Source organism: Pteropus medius, unplaced genomic scaffold (genome assembly GCF_902729225.1).
Source record: "Pteropus medius unplaced genomic scaffold, Ma_sr-lr_union100, whole genome shotgun sequence".
NCBI lineage: Eukaryota > Metazoa > Chordata > Mammalia > Chiroptera > Pteropodidae > Pteropus > Pteropus medius.
The window spans coordinates 413,913-427,096 of record NW_024352789.1 but is presented as its reverse complement, the minus strand read 5'-3'; the positions used below and the strand labels follow the sequence as shown (position 1 = coordinate 427,096).

Genomic DNA, 13,184 nt, shown 5'->3' with positions numbered 1-13,184 from the left:
ACTTTGGCTTTCACAGTCGTTCCTCCCAGAGCTGAGAGTCGGCCGAAAGACAAGAGAGTCACATCCTAGCTTTTGCACAAGGCACTCGTGGCCAGGAATAGGTTAGGGAATGGCCACTTGTGATTTTCCGAGCGTCAGCCCTTCCTTCTCCGCTGACACCTTGACTCCTTTGAGAAGACGAGAGTTTTTCTGAATAACAAAGTCCCTCCTTTTCGTTCTTCTTGGCGGGGCGGGGCCCAGACGCACAGGCTTCTCCGTGTGAGATGAGACGCGGGACTGGCGGGCGGGCGGGCGGCTTGCCCGAGGCAGGGACCACGGCAAGTCCTCCTCCCCGGAGGCTTTGCTCACGGCCACCATAGTGACATTTGTCTCGCCATGGTCCTTCTCCACTGTGGTCGTCTTTCTTGACCTTGTGTCTTCTCTTGTAAAAACGAAACTCGAGAATAAAATAAACGTGTCAAATTAAAACAGAAAAACCCGAAAAAGCGAACGTGAATTGTGTGACCTTGCGTGACGCCGTAACACTGAGCTGCAACATGTCGTGCTGGCGCGTGCGTGGGGTTTGTCCACGCGCCAGCAGGTGCGAAATAAAACCCGATTCTCGCTGGGGACGCGGGGACGTGGGCGTGCTTCTCTTGGGAGGGGGGCGGCTGCAACCGAGGCCGACGCTCAGGCTCCGGGAGGGTGTTTCAGGGCCGTCTGCAGAGTGTGGGCCGCAGACCACTGACTCGCACCCATCGGGCGCTCGTTGGTGCCGGTTCCGGGCTCCAGTCCGCCAGTGCTCTCGTGGAGGTGGCTTGCTTCTAGTCCCTTCTCTAATCCGTTTTCCTCCCCAAATGTAATTCCCAGGACCATAACCACCAGAGGGAAACATGATGGCGTTTAGGGCCTCAGTCCCTGGAAATGTTTATTCCGAAAAGCGATGCGGAGACGGCCCGATTCTGCCCTCGCGCTCGTTCACTGCTCAACGGCTAGTTCTTTACTGAGCGTCTGCCACGTGCCAGGTGCTGGGGACCAATACGTCGGGAAGCAAGAGTCTTGCTCTTGTGGCGCTTAGCGGAGGACGAGCGTTAATCAAACAGTCACGCCGATGAGAAACGCTCTGCGAGAAAAAGCTCCCCGGTCGGGGCAGCCCGGTGGGGTCGAGGTTGGGCCGACGCGGCTGTCACAGCTGCGCCTTACGCATCTCCCGGGCTCCTGGGGGTCTGGAGCGGTTCGCACCCCATGGTTTCTGTTCTGCGTGAATTCCCCTCCCTGTGTCCCGGCTCGAGGCAGAGAGAATGGCAGTGGGAGAGGAAGCCCTGCTCTCTTGAAGCTGCGGTGAAGGGACTAAAAAAACATTTTTAAACTACGAAACTAATATGATAAGATAGTGTAAGAAACCTGGAAAATGGCGGGGGGGAATCCAGGTTCCAGATCTAATAACCGTTTGTCTTCCTGCCCTACGCCCTGTGCTTTTTACCCGATACGACACTCGGGAACGCTGTAGGGAACATGCAAAATAAAGCACGAGGTCACAGAAACAGGAAAAAGAAACGACCCCGCCTACGGACGAACACTGCTCACTTTGGCACGTCCTCCGATGCGATCCGACGGTCCTCCATTGCCGCATATAATTTTGTATGTGACCTTTTTTAGGTGTGTCTTAAAAAAGTAACATGATGATATAACGAGATGCTAGTAAGAGGATCTCGGCACTCCGTCAAGATGCTTTGGGCTACAAGTAACGGGAAACCCAGTTCGAATTGGCTTAACCATCAGAAAGCGATTTGGTTGGCTTAACCGGAAGTCCACAGGGAGGGCTTCAGGGCCGACGGGCAAAAGGTTCCTGAAACTGCCAGGACCCAGGCTGTTTCCGTGGGCCCGCTCTACGCTCATGGCAGCCGGATCCTAAGGCTTATACGATGTTTCTGGGACCCCCTGCAACCTCCTGCGCAGCCGGTGCTTCCTCATTCACTGCTGGGGGGAGGGGGTGTGCCCAGGACCTCTGCCAGAACAATGAGGCGAAGCCATGCCCAGGAGCCTCTGGCTGTTCCCCCCCTAATCCCGGACATGTCAGCTGGCCCTTTCACTGGCCCTTTCTGAGCCGGTCACAGCCAAGGAGGTAGGATTGTCCTTCGGCCCTTTAGAAGTGCCCGGGGACTGAGCGGGAGCGGGTGAATGAAATGCCATTTTCTTTGGGAGGAGGAATGGATGCTGGGTGGGCAACCGCCCGAGGACGCCACGCCATTTTCCACAGGACCGTCCACTCCAGTGTCTTCTCCTGGGACCTCATAACAAGCTCCCCAAGACGGGTGGCCAGCCCCTCAGTGCCTCATGTACTGATTTTAACTGCCCCGTCCCCCCCTTCCCTGACCTTGTGGTGTGGAACAACCTGGTGCTTGGCGTCCCCTTTAAATAACTCAAGTGTCTACAGCCATGGCACCCTGAACGTGCCCAATTCCGTCTGATCTCGGAAGCTAAGCAGGGTCAAGCCTGGTTCGTACTTGGATGGGAGACCACCTAGGAAGACCAGGCGCTGTAGGCGTAAAATATAAATGTAAATAAACGAACAAACAAACAAATAAATAAGGGATTGTAAGCCGACAAGTTCCTTGCAATCTGTGAGGTCAACCAAGGGTCGCCTCTCCTAAAAAATTTTTAAAAAATAAATAATAAATAAATACATAAATACATAAATAATTCGAGAGCGATGTCGGTTTAGCCACAGGGCAAACCTTCTGAGAAAGCTGAGAACGTTGTCCTTAACCAGTAGAGCTTTCATGAGACGGAAAGGGGAGAGCCTCCGAGTCGCCTAATCCTCCAGTGGGTTAAACACCACCCTCTGAGCACCTCAGAAATGCTCCACGGACCCAGGAGTACGCGTGCTGGCAGAAAAATCTGGAGGCAAGTCTGCGAACCCCCGAACCGCTCCTGTGTCCGAGCCCGGGGAGCTCGGAACTCACCCCACCCGTGAGAGTAAACCTCAATCTAGTTGAAAAGCTCCGACAGGACCCTCAAGAATAAATAATAACAGCAGCAAAGACAGCTCACGAGATGGACCGTCAGCCGATCCCGGGCACCGTTTAAAGTGCCTCATGCACTTAAAACGCACGGAGTCCCCCCGACGACCGTGTCGGGCTTGTGCCGTTACCATTATCCCCACTTAACGGGAGAGAAAAAGCAAGCCCAGCGTTCACATAAGCTGCTCCGAGTTACACGGCTCTAAGCGATGGCGCCTGAATGGGCGGGTTGACTCCCGAACCTGTGTTTTTCTGCCGCCACTGCGGGGGTGAGAGGTGGGGGGGACTTCAAAGAAAGATGCACAAAGAGCCTAATGGGAACTCGCGCAAGTGAAAATGTGCTTGCGACCTTGATGTCGGTGTCCCCGAGAACGTTTTAGAGGGTCACCCGCAAAAGCACGAAGCCGGACGTGTTCATGCTTCCCTGTCACTCACACTGAATCCTAGGTCAACGCCGAACGGGGTTCCCAGGCAGGTGGCGTACCTGCCTGCCCCACCCCCTCCTCCCTCTCCTACCGGGCAACCCAAACCCCTCACGCGAGCTTTTGCACGTTAGAAGCAGAGGTGCCCGAAGGACAGGACGGAGACGCCGAGAGCCGTGCGCTTGTTTCGTTCACCGGCGAATTCCCAGCACTCAGCACGAGGGCTGGAGTACGGCGGGCGCCCGGTGAGGGCCGACGGGTGGCAGCGACACGTCGTCCGGGGAGCAGGCCTGAAGCGAACACGAAAGGCTTTCTTCTTCCTCCTACTTCCTCCGAGTCGGAGTTCCAGAAGTTTGGTGTGCAGCTAAGTTCGGTTTTTGTTAGTTTTGGTGGCGGTGGCTGGGGGGGTGCGGTGGGGGCATGCCAGCCGCAGTCACCCCTACACGTTCTCCTAAGGAGCCTGAGGATGGGGAAGTGATGGCCGCAGCGCTGGCTGGGACTGTGTTGTTACTGCTGACCGAACAGGTGTGCAGCACACCTCCCAGGCCGGCGGACACGTGACGTGGCGTGTCACCGCATCTGAGCGTGTTTGCACCCACCTTCCTGCAAACCGTAAGCTTCCCTGCCTCCACCCCCGCCACCTACACACCCCTCTGCAAGGAAGCGGGGCACAGCATCTGGTGCGGGCTGTTTTGGGAGCTAAAGACTTTCTCTTGGCTCAGAGCAAACTGTAATGAACGGCAATAACCAGCTCTGGGAAGGGCAGGAAATGACACATGTCCCCACCCACTCCGGCAGCTTTTGTTCAAAAACTGGGGGACCTAACATGATCACGTGTGCTGAGGAATGACGCACGGAACCAAAAGCTACTCATCAAGGTTTCTGGTCTTGGGCTTGTTTCAAAGCGAGGACTATTAGACAAGGCTAGACAGTTCCGCGATTCTGTCTCAAGGCCAGCTCGTGTTTAAGGGTGACCAGAATTTCAGAACCCCCAGCGTGAAGGCCCACCAGTCCTCCGTTCTGTCCAGTAGCTTCCTTCACAGCAGGCTGCGAGTCCATTTTTCTCACCTGTCCTCACCGCCAAACCCCGTCTCCCTACCTGTGAACTGAGAGCCCCCCTGCTCCAGGACAGTGGCGCCAAACAGGCGGCCAGTCAGGTCAGCTCAACTCCCCAAAGCCTCTGCGGATCAGAGCTTTGCTCGCAGACAGGGCACCGTCTGGCCCAACGGGCAAGCACACGCCACCGCGACCGTCAGCCAAGCAGCAAACCAGGAAGGGTGACAGTGACTCGTCCCCTGACTTTCACTGCAAAACACTGGTCGAGACTGCCGGGTAAAATACAAACACGGTAGCTGTTTTCATTTGTTTATTCTAGTTTGTGTTTGACCTAATCATTTCACAGCAATTCTTAGTAGGGAGAGAGACAAAATTAATCCGTGCAGTGAGATCGCTCGGAGGTATCTCGAGGAAGAAGCATCTCTTTAGCCAGAGAATGAGGCTGAAGCACCTAAGTTTCAGTTGCAGCTGAGCTGATGAAATGTAGGATGAATAATGTGGAAAAAAAAAAAAAATTAATGTGAAGCTGAGCAAATCCGGGATTGCTGCAAAGCCCACATTTTCAGTATGGGACCTGTCTCCTAAAGCCAAGTGCCTGTCAAACTTAGCAAAGACGCCACGTCCCACCCTCCCAAGAACGAGCTCGGAAAAGGCACAACACAACCAATTATTTGTCAGGAGCTTGTTAAACATATAGAAGAAAACATATTTTTAAGGAAATAAGCAATAAATACCAGGACTGAGGAGAAACTTCAGAGGTTACGACTCTTTATTATTCCACCTGGGTTAAATTCGAGCTCCCCTCGACTTGCCTCCCCCGAGCTCTTGGAGTCGGCGCCCCACCTGCCCCGGCCACACTAATTCCTCCTCCGAACCCCTGCAGCACCCCGTGGGGAGCCGCGACACCACCAGGCGTCTGCACATGCGCACTGTACCCAAGCTCGGGATGGGATGTTACACCCCCGGGAACCCCCATGGCTCCTACAGTGCTTAGCACACAGAAGCGGCTGTGATTTCCGCTGCCTTCCCAGCAGACGTGGCCTTAGATGACACGTGCGCCCTTGTCACCGTTTCGACAGTGGATCAGGGCGACAGTCACAGACCCACTCAGGACATGTTCAACAGTGGGGCACAGAAACGCATCCCGGTGACGGCCTACGAGCACCGACGCCCCTCAGCAGCGGAGATAAAAGCAATGACCTTCACGGGAAACGTACCGTCCGTTCACTCACGCTTCGTATGCGTAACCGAAACGCCTTTAACGGACCCTTGGTCGGTCTCAAAGGCACTGCAGTGGCTTCCTGTCTCGTCTCCACATGAAGGAGGACCCACGCCATGCTCCCTGGCGCCCTGCACCGGTGTCCTGCACACGGCGGGCACCGAATTGTTGGATCCGTATTTCCCAGAATGTGAAATCTCACCGCATTGTTTCCTCTGCGGCGATGCCAAACGCTTCCACCCACATGGGTAAGTAAAGGCGGGGCCCGACAAGCTGTTCATCAGTTCTGTATTGGGTCGCACGGACTGTCTTCATGGACACGGGTAACGGTGAAAACCGTGCCCCCTGACCCCGCAGCAGACGGTGCTTGCCGAGACAGTGTGACGGAAAAACGCAGATCCCGTTCTGCATCCTGAACAGCTAATTCCAGACACCAGCTTCTAACTGTGACTTACCAGCCTGGGATTGGACATGGACAGATCCAGTGCTTTTCAACTTGTCCCTGAATTTCTCTTCGAAGTTGAGGCAGTCGTTGATTGAAATGCCCTCGATTTGGATAAAGCTGACTGCGTAGAGCTTATCACTTATGTCCACGACGTGGTCACTAAGGAGAGAGCTAAGATGCACACTTTCCACCCCGCACACGTGCTCCGTGCTAACCGCGGGGCGCGTGCAGCCGACGATCGAACGCGCGGCAGTGACGGCCTCAGAAGCACCAGGCTGTCACTGTCCCCACAGCAGCGCAAAGCCCCTCCTGCCTCACGGGACTTTCTTTTGGGCGGCGCCTTGACGACGGCCAGTAATGACGCCGCCCACAGCCCTCCCTTGAGGCTGACGGTGCCCGAGGCCATGACTGACGAGAGCGGCACTAAGCTCAGGAGGCTCTGAGCTGGTTTACATGCGGGAGACGCTGTGCCAGGGGAAATGCCCCGTATTCTCTTCTCCCTGATGCTTCTCCAAATGCCACGGCTCCCACGAGATCTTTGTCCTGCACGGATTCGAGAGCCGGCTCTTCCGCTCCGGGATGGCTTGAGTACCATAAAACATGACTTGTGTGGAGCAAAAACATTCCCAGGAGTTTCAAAAAGAAACTCTATTCAGCTAAAAAAGTTACAACCATCACTTTTCTTTAAACCTGGAACATATACTGTTGATTATACGGAAAAACGCATCAGCCTGTCCTGCTGTGACCGAGACGGAGACCAGCGAGCCGAGCTGCGTGCTTTGTGTCACCGCACGGTCACGTTCTGAGAGTTCAAAGTGGACACAAACACTGCCTCGGTGACGCTTGATGTTCAGTGTCTGCTACATCACCCTCGGCACTCTGCGCTCAGTCTCCACACAGAACAAGTTCAGATATCAAGGTCACCTTGATTCTAAGAGAGAGAGCTCGCCGTCGACATTTGAAGCTGCTTCTCCCTGGGACACCGGTTTCCCAACCACACACAGGTTACCAAGGTGGCCTTCTCTCAGGCTAAGCGTTGTCCAGGTTCAGACCGCCCTGAGGTGGACTCAGCCAGGTGCCGGTGAGGACACCTCCAATGAGAAACCCAACACACGGGGATTTTAAAGCTTCGAGCCTGGCCCAGCAAACAAAGTGCCACAGGCTTTCTTACAGCGCTGAGTCTAGTGATCGTCAAGGTCAAGGAGGCGCACGGACAAGTTTACTCAAAGGCCGCCGTCTCTCCTGTGTGGAACGTGCAGTCAGTCTGCCAAGCCCACTCTCATGCGGGCCACAGGGAGCCCAGGCAAAGCACCAGGGAGCCCCCTGCGTAGATGCTCGCTGGGCGGCCGCTCTGGGCGCGGCTGTCCAGGCCAGACAGCGGGACCCAACAGGAGCCCAGTGACCCAGCGACGGTACCCCTGAAGGTAAGAAAGGCGAAACTCTGAATAACCTCGCAGGAGGACGCGCCGCTGGCCCGGCACGCTTCCAGACAGCCAGGCGCGTGCTGAACACACCGTCCCCGCCCTCCCCGCGTCCTGGCCAGCTTCGTCACTCCGGGAGCCACTCGGGACCCAGTCCCGCAGCCCCGGGCCGAGCCGCGGCCTGGTCCTTCGGCACGGGCTTCCCCCGGTGATGACCTGTCTCCAGGAAGCTCGGTGCCAACAGAGACCGAGGTCGCAGGACACGGAGGTCGAAGGGTGACCTGGAGCCACGCGGGGCCAAAACGTCCTCCCGTGGGCGTGGCCGGACACGCACTGCAAGCACACTCCCCTGGGTCCATGTAACTTACATTAATTAATTAGCTAATTAATTAATTAATATCAGCGACAGAACCCCGAACGTTCGTAGAACAAATTCTAATGTGACAATTTAAAAGCAAACAGTGCTCCACTGGGTTAATAAATCAGAATTAGCGAAGAGACAATGTTTTAAATACCACGTCATTGAAAACTCCTAGTAGGCATGTCCCCGTCATCGGTCACTTTTACACTAACGGCCACGCTCCCTGTCAGGTCACCGGACTGCTGGTACGCGCTGCAGTTCACAGGCCAATGCCTCGCGACGCCCCCTCAAGTGACCGAATCCTTCTTCTTCCGGAACGGCGACTTCAGCCTCTTCCACACACTGCTCTTGGGCTTCGCTTTCTTCTCCACGGCCAGCACGGCCTCCCGTTCCTTCCTGCGGATCTCGCGGACCAGGGCGTGGAACACGTCGTCGATGTAGTAGCGGTAGGCGGCAGACGTCTCGAAGAAGGGACAGCTGAACTCTCGGGCCAGAGCCAGTCCTTCTTCCTTGCTGACCTGCATGTGAGGAGAGGGACGATGGCACCAGTGGAGGACGGGTACAGTTACCCGAGAAAGGGAAGGGGCTTCCTTAACGGGAGGAGAGCGCCCCGCGCTGGGGGAGAGGCGCAGGGCGGGGTGCTGTCCCGCGGGGGGCTGGCCCGCACGAGCTCTGGGCTTCCTTCTGCCTCCACGTTATGCGAATGTACGTCTACCCTTTTTGTTGTTGTTCAAAGTAATTTAATGAGATGATGCTGTTTCGTGTCGAAGAATTAAATGGATGTGTAACTTCTACTCTGTTTTAAAGATAACGTTTGGGAACAGGGAACGATCAGAGAAATCAGGTATGCGACCTCAGCCCGCTTCATACTTTTCAAGAAAGTAAAACTCAAGGCGATGAGACGTACACTCAACTGCAATACTGAAAACGAAGGAACCCCAAACCGACCCACTTAGAAGTACACCAGGATTTCTCCTACTTTTGGACACTTAGAGTTTTCTGATTTTTCGCTACCGGAAATAGCCTGGCAACAAGCATTTTACGCACAAAGCCCTGAATGGATTGTTCGAACAGGGACCGACTGAGAAGCGCCGTGCGCGTACTGTCACACCGCATCCGAAAGCTGCGTCAGGCAGCTCCCACCAGCAGCTGCGAACGCGGCCGTTTCGCACCTTCAGAAACTCTACACCGAAGAGCAAAGTTTTAAAACATCGTTGTTAACTCGAAAGGCATCGCTCATTCTAAAACCCTCCACAATTTCTCTGATTCTCCCCTCCCGGGGCTCAGAGTCACCATCGGAACAGATTTACTTCTGAGGGTTTTAGGACCGACTGTTCCATGACCCCTCACTTGATGTGCATCCTATTTGTCACCTGTTACTATCCTGTGGCTTTTGTCCTGTAAACAGATCCCTAAAGTCCAGATTTCATCCAAAATATTAACAAATTAGCATACACAGGGAACTTTAAGGTTAAGAAGCCAATCTTGGACGCTATTTTAAGGCAGAGGAGCCTACAGACAGAGAAAGGACAACGCCCGGCCCCACAGCACGCCGCACAGCGCCTCCACCTCTGCCTCACCTGTCTCAGCTGCCTGAGGTCAGACTTGTTCCCCACGAGGACCACCGGGGTGTCGTCGGTGCGGCGCACTCGGTAAATGAGCTGCTTGAACTCACGAACTTCGTGGAAGCTGCGCCGGTCCGTGATGGAGTAGCAGATGATGAAGCCCTCCCCCGCCCGCATGTACTGGTCCCGCATGGCAGTGAACTCCGCCTGGAGGGAAGCAAGGGTCAGTGCGCGCCACGGCCCCGCGGGACGGCACGCGGATGGCTGTTTATTTCAGGTTAAAGAAGAGATGTGTCCGTTACCTGCTATCCTGAGTCAGGGTGCATGAAAAATTAAAAGACATGGACTGGTGGTCTCTCTGGGCAAGCCTCCCCCTCCCCTTTACCGGAGTGAAAGGCCTTTGCTTAGAGCATCGTGGGATCTGATACCTGTCCGGCCGTATCCAAGATGTCCAGGTTGGCAGGCTCATCATCGATGCGGATCCGGATTTTATAGGCATCCTCTACAGGAGGGAAGGAAGGTGCACTATAAACCCACAAATGAAGGAGTATGAGACCCTACTTTAAACTCCATCGAATGCAAAAGCAGATTACACACAAGTTCCTTAAGCGAAATCCACTGAGATGCATAAATTGGGTCTTCAACTAAAGTCCCCCCTGCCATATAAGCTTTGATATAAATTTATTCATAGCTTAAGTTTATGAAACGTTGGCTACAATCCTAAGTAAAAAAGAGTTTGGAGAGAGTGTCCTTTTAAAAAATATTAGGCCAGAAAAGTAACTTTAGCATTTATTACAGTTATTAGATGCTGGGCACTATATTAAGTAATTTATACACATTAACTCATTCAATAGTCACAATAATCCAGTGAGGGAGGTTATTATTATCTCCATTTTATAGATAAAGAAATTAAACTCTAAAACATTAAAAGTCTTCCCAACAGTTAATTAATGGCATTAGCCAGAATTAAATTACAGTTTATTAATGACACAGCCAGAACCAAAACACAGGGCTGCCTGACTCAAAAGTCCTACGTGTATGCTTTACCCTATGCTGTAATTCCTCCTCGTTTTACTACTATAGAAAAGAAAACAATTCTAATTTTCTAGTTTTTAAATAACCCATACCGTCATCATTTCTCCTCTACGAAAGCAAATTTCTTTATGCACATTATCGTGTAACCTTGGAAAATACAAGTAAAAAAGAGGAGGAAAAAACCCGCAGGACAGTTCTATCATTCAAACAATTGCTGCTTACGTCCTGAGATGTTTCCTTTTAAAGATTTTTTTTTCTTGAATCTGCTGCTGACTCTTCCTCGTAGGTGAAGAGCTTCTCAAACTACTGATCCACTAGGATCAGTGAGCTGCGAATGAATTTCATGGGTTGGGACCAGCATTAAAATAAACAAGCAGAAATCTCAAAAAAAGAGAGAAAACAGTAGAATGCGGCACGCTTCGGAGGGAGGTGTAGTCTCCCGACACTTTAATCACGTGCGCGCATGTGCGTGTGCACGCTCATATGCACACGCACATACTCACGTGGGTACTAGTTAGACGGAAACTTTTTCTTCTTGGAGTTGGCAGCCAAATTTGAAACAAAACATACTAAATTATAAACTCGATGAGAACAGATACATCGTTTTGCTCACCACGCTACCCCAGGGCCCACTACAGTGTTTGGGACGTGATAGAAACTCAAGAGACATGAGTATTTGCTGGTGAATCAGACAAAAAAGAATAGATCGGTTTGAAAAAGTAACTCTTTCAGGGGACAGGAATAAGAGTTTTTACTGTAAAGTTTTAGTCTAAAGAAAAGACACTTTTGGAGTTCTAAGTAAATTATCCCAAGCCCTAACTCCGCTTTGTTCCTAGCATTCCCGGTGTGGGGCTCCCTGAACTACGTTCTAAGTTTAATACAGCGGGTGAAGAAGCGAGAACTGTTTCTCCTTCCAGGGCAGCATCGGCCACATAAAATGACCACCCCATCCAAAGCTGGGTTAGCACAGAACACCCGCTGGCTCTGTGGAAAACAGAGCGGCAGGGGCCTGGCCCCGATGGAAACCCTCCCTAGGGTCCCAGGACCGTGACAAAGTGTCACAACCTGAAAACACTTGTAGTATGGCATTCCTGCGCCCGCCCCTCTCCCCACCCTTCTCCTGGGACAGGAGCCGGGAGGTCAGACCCACTTCCTTGTGCCGTAGGGATCAGCGTTTGCAAAGAAAAGCAATTTTCTCAAGAAGGCAAAGTCGAGTTACTTACTCTAACAGCGTTTTGCCAACAATAGGGGATTAAGGGCTGTGAAGGACAGAAGGAGGGCCTCCCTGTGCCATGAACTTGGCCGGCAGGAAGCAGGAGGACTCCCCCGGTGGAGGTCCGGGCTCCCAAGCCTGGGTGCGAGGCGTCCAGCAGGCCGGCTCTACTTGTTTTTCTGCTTCCTTTTGTGGAAGTTCAAACCGGCTGACTCATAGTCAGAGTCAGTCTCAAGTCAGACCCTTAGAGAAGTGACAGCGAAAGATTCTATTAAAGTGGCCTTTAAACTTTTCCTTCAATCTGGCAATCCAGTACACGGACCATAAAGACACGACGGTGTCCCACGACTGACGGTTCAATGAGAGACTAAAGATGGCAGGTGAGGAAAACGCAAATATCCGTTTGCTTAGTAGCACTGCTACAGTACTCCTGTTACACGAATCTTAATTAGACACCCAAACCGGCTCAAGACAGAGTTAAAAAGCGTTCTAAGAACCGACCCCCAGCCAGGGTTAGGGGGTTTATCTGGACGCCTTACCGATGGTGGGGTCGTGGTCTTCTGGGAAGCGGTGGCTGATGAACTGCATGGTCATGGCTTGGAAACAAGAAGCGAGAGTTAACACCCACACAAAGGTGACCCGCGGGGGGGACGCCAGCGTCGCACGGGCCGACAGCTGGCCTGACTCTCGCTGTGAGTGGGGGTCGGCTGTGGTCAGGCGCTTTCCTCCGGGGGGGTCTCGCAAGATGGGAGAAAGACGTCACCTACCACTCTTGCCCACGCCGCCGGCGCCCAGCATCACCAGCTTGTACTCGCGGGAGAAGCCGGCGGGGCCGCCGCTCCCCGCGCCGGGGCGCGCGCCGCACTCCATGGTCTCCGCGCGCCGGCCGGGCCTGCGACCCAGGGCGCGGGCGCGGGCGCGGGCGCCTCACCTTCCTTCGCGCCGCGGCGCCGCGGTCCTGTGACACATCACCGGTTTTCCGGGATGAGGACACAAAGGCGTCGGGGGTTCCCTTCACTCTGCGGCCCTGGCGCAGCAGGGAGGCGGAGCCGAGCGCGAAAGCTGGGGCCGGGGGCCAGGCCGCGGGGTCCCCTCGCGCCCCCGCCCCGGGCCTGGGGGCCAGCGCCCCTCCCCGGCCGCGCCCGCCGCCCGCACCCTGGGGACGCGAAGGCCACGCCGGCCCGACGGCCCCGCGGGTCCGGCACTCGGCGAAGCTCCGGCACTGACCTGTGACCCCTCCCGTTGCCGGGGAAGATGGCGCCACCGGCGGGAGGGGCGGGGCCACCGTGACGCAGCGACCGGCCCGCCCCCTCCGGGGAGGGGCGCGTCCCCTCCGGGTCCTCAAACCCGGGGCCGCGACTGCCCACGGAAGGCCCTTCGGACCGACGGCACGCACGCGTTATGTCAAAAAAGGAGGTGACACGGGACACACAGGGGACCCGTAA

General features: G+C 54.4%; 1 protein-coding gene and 1 pseudogene across 2 annotated transcripts; one reads left to right on the top strand and one right to left on the bottom strand.

Moving 5' to 3' along the window:
• The first annotated feature begins 2,408 nt into the window (after positions 1 to 2,408).
• LOC120592280 (uncharacterized) lies at positions 2,409 to 2,527 on the top strand (annotated as a pseudogene).
• A 2,249-nt stretch (positions 2,528 to 4,776) lies between these two features.
• Positions 4,777 to 12,985, bottom strand: RIT1 (Ras like without CAAX 1). 2 transcript variants are annotated; one of them, XM_039849659.1, is made up of 5 exons: positions 12,967 to 12,985; positions 12,279 to 12,335; positions 9,920 to 9,993; positions 9,507 to 9,698; positions 4,777 to 8,444 (listed from the first exon to the last, which is right to left on the bottom strand). In XM_039849659.1, the coding sequence occupies exons 2-5, from the start codon at positions 12,331 to 12,333 to the stop codon at positions 8,214 to 8,216; spliced, it is 552 nt and encodes a 183-aa protein (XP_039705593.1). In that variant the 5' UTR covers positions 12,334 to 12,335; positions 12,967 to 12,985; the 3' UTR covers positions 4,777 to 8,213. The 2 variants fall into 2 exon arrangements, with proteins under 2 accessions (XP_039705593.1, XP_039705592.1); XM_039849658.1 differs by lacking the exon at positions 12,967 to 12,985 and adding an exon at positions 12,507 to 12,735.
• Positions 12,986 to 13,184: the final 199 nt, after the last annotated feature.

Excerpts from the sequence above, each read along its gene's own strand:
- RIT1 (XM_039849658.1), bottom strand. The coding sequence starts at position 12,609 with ATGGAGTGCGGCGCGCGCCCCGGCGCGGGGAGCGGCGGCCCCGCCGGC. Across the intron at positions 12,336-12,506 it reads CGGCGGCGTGGGCAAGAGTG|CCATGACCATGCAGTTCATC; the intron begins GTAGGTGACGTC and ends CTTGTTTCCAAG. Across the intron at positions 8,445-9,506 it reads ACCTCAGGCAGCTGAGACAG|GTCAGCAAGGAAGAAGGACT; the intron begins GTGAGGCAGAGG and ends CCTCACATGCAG.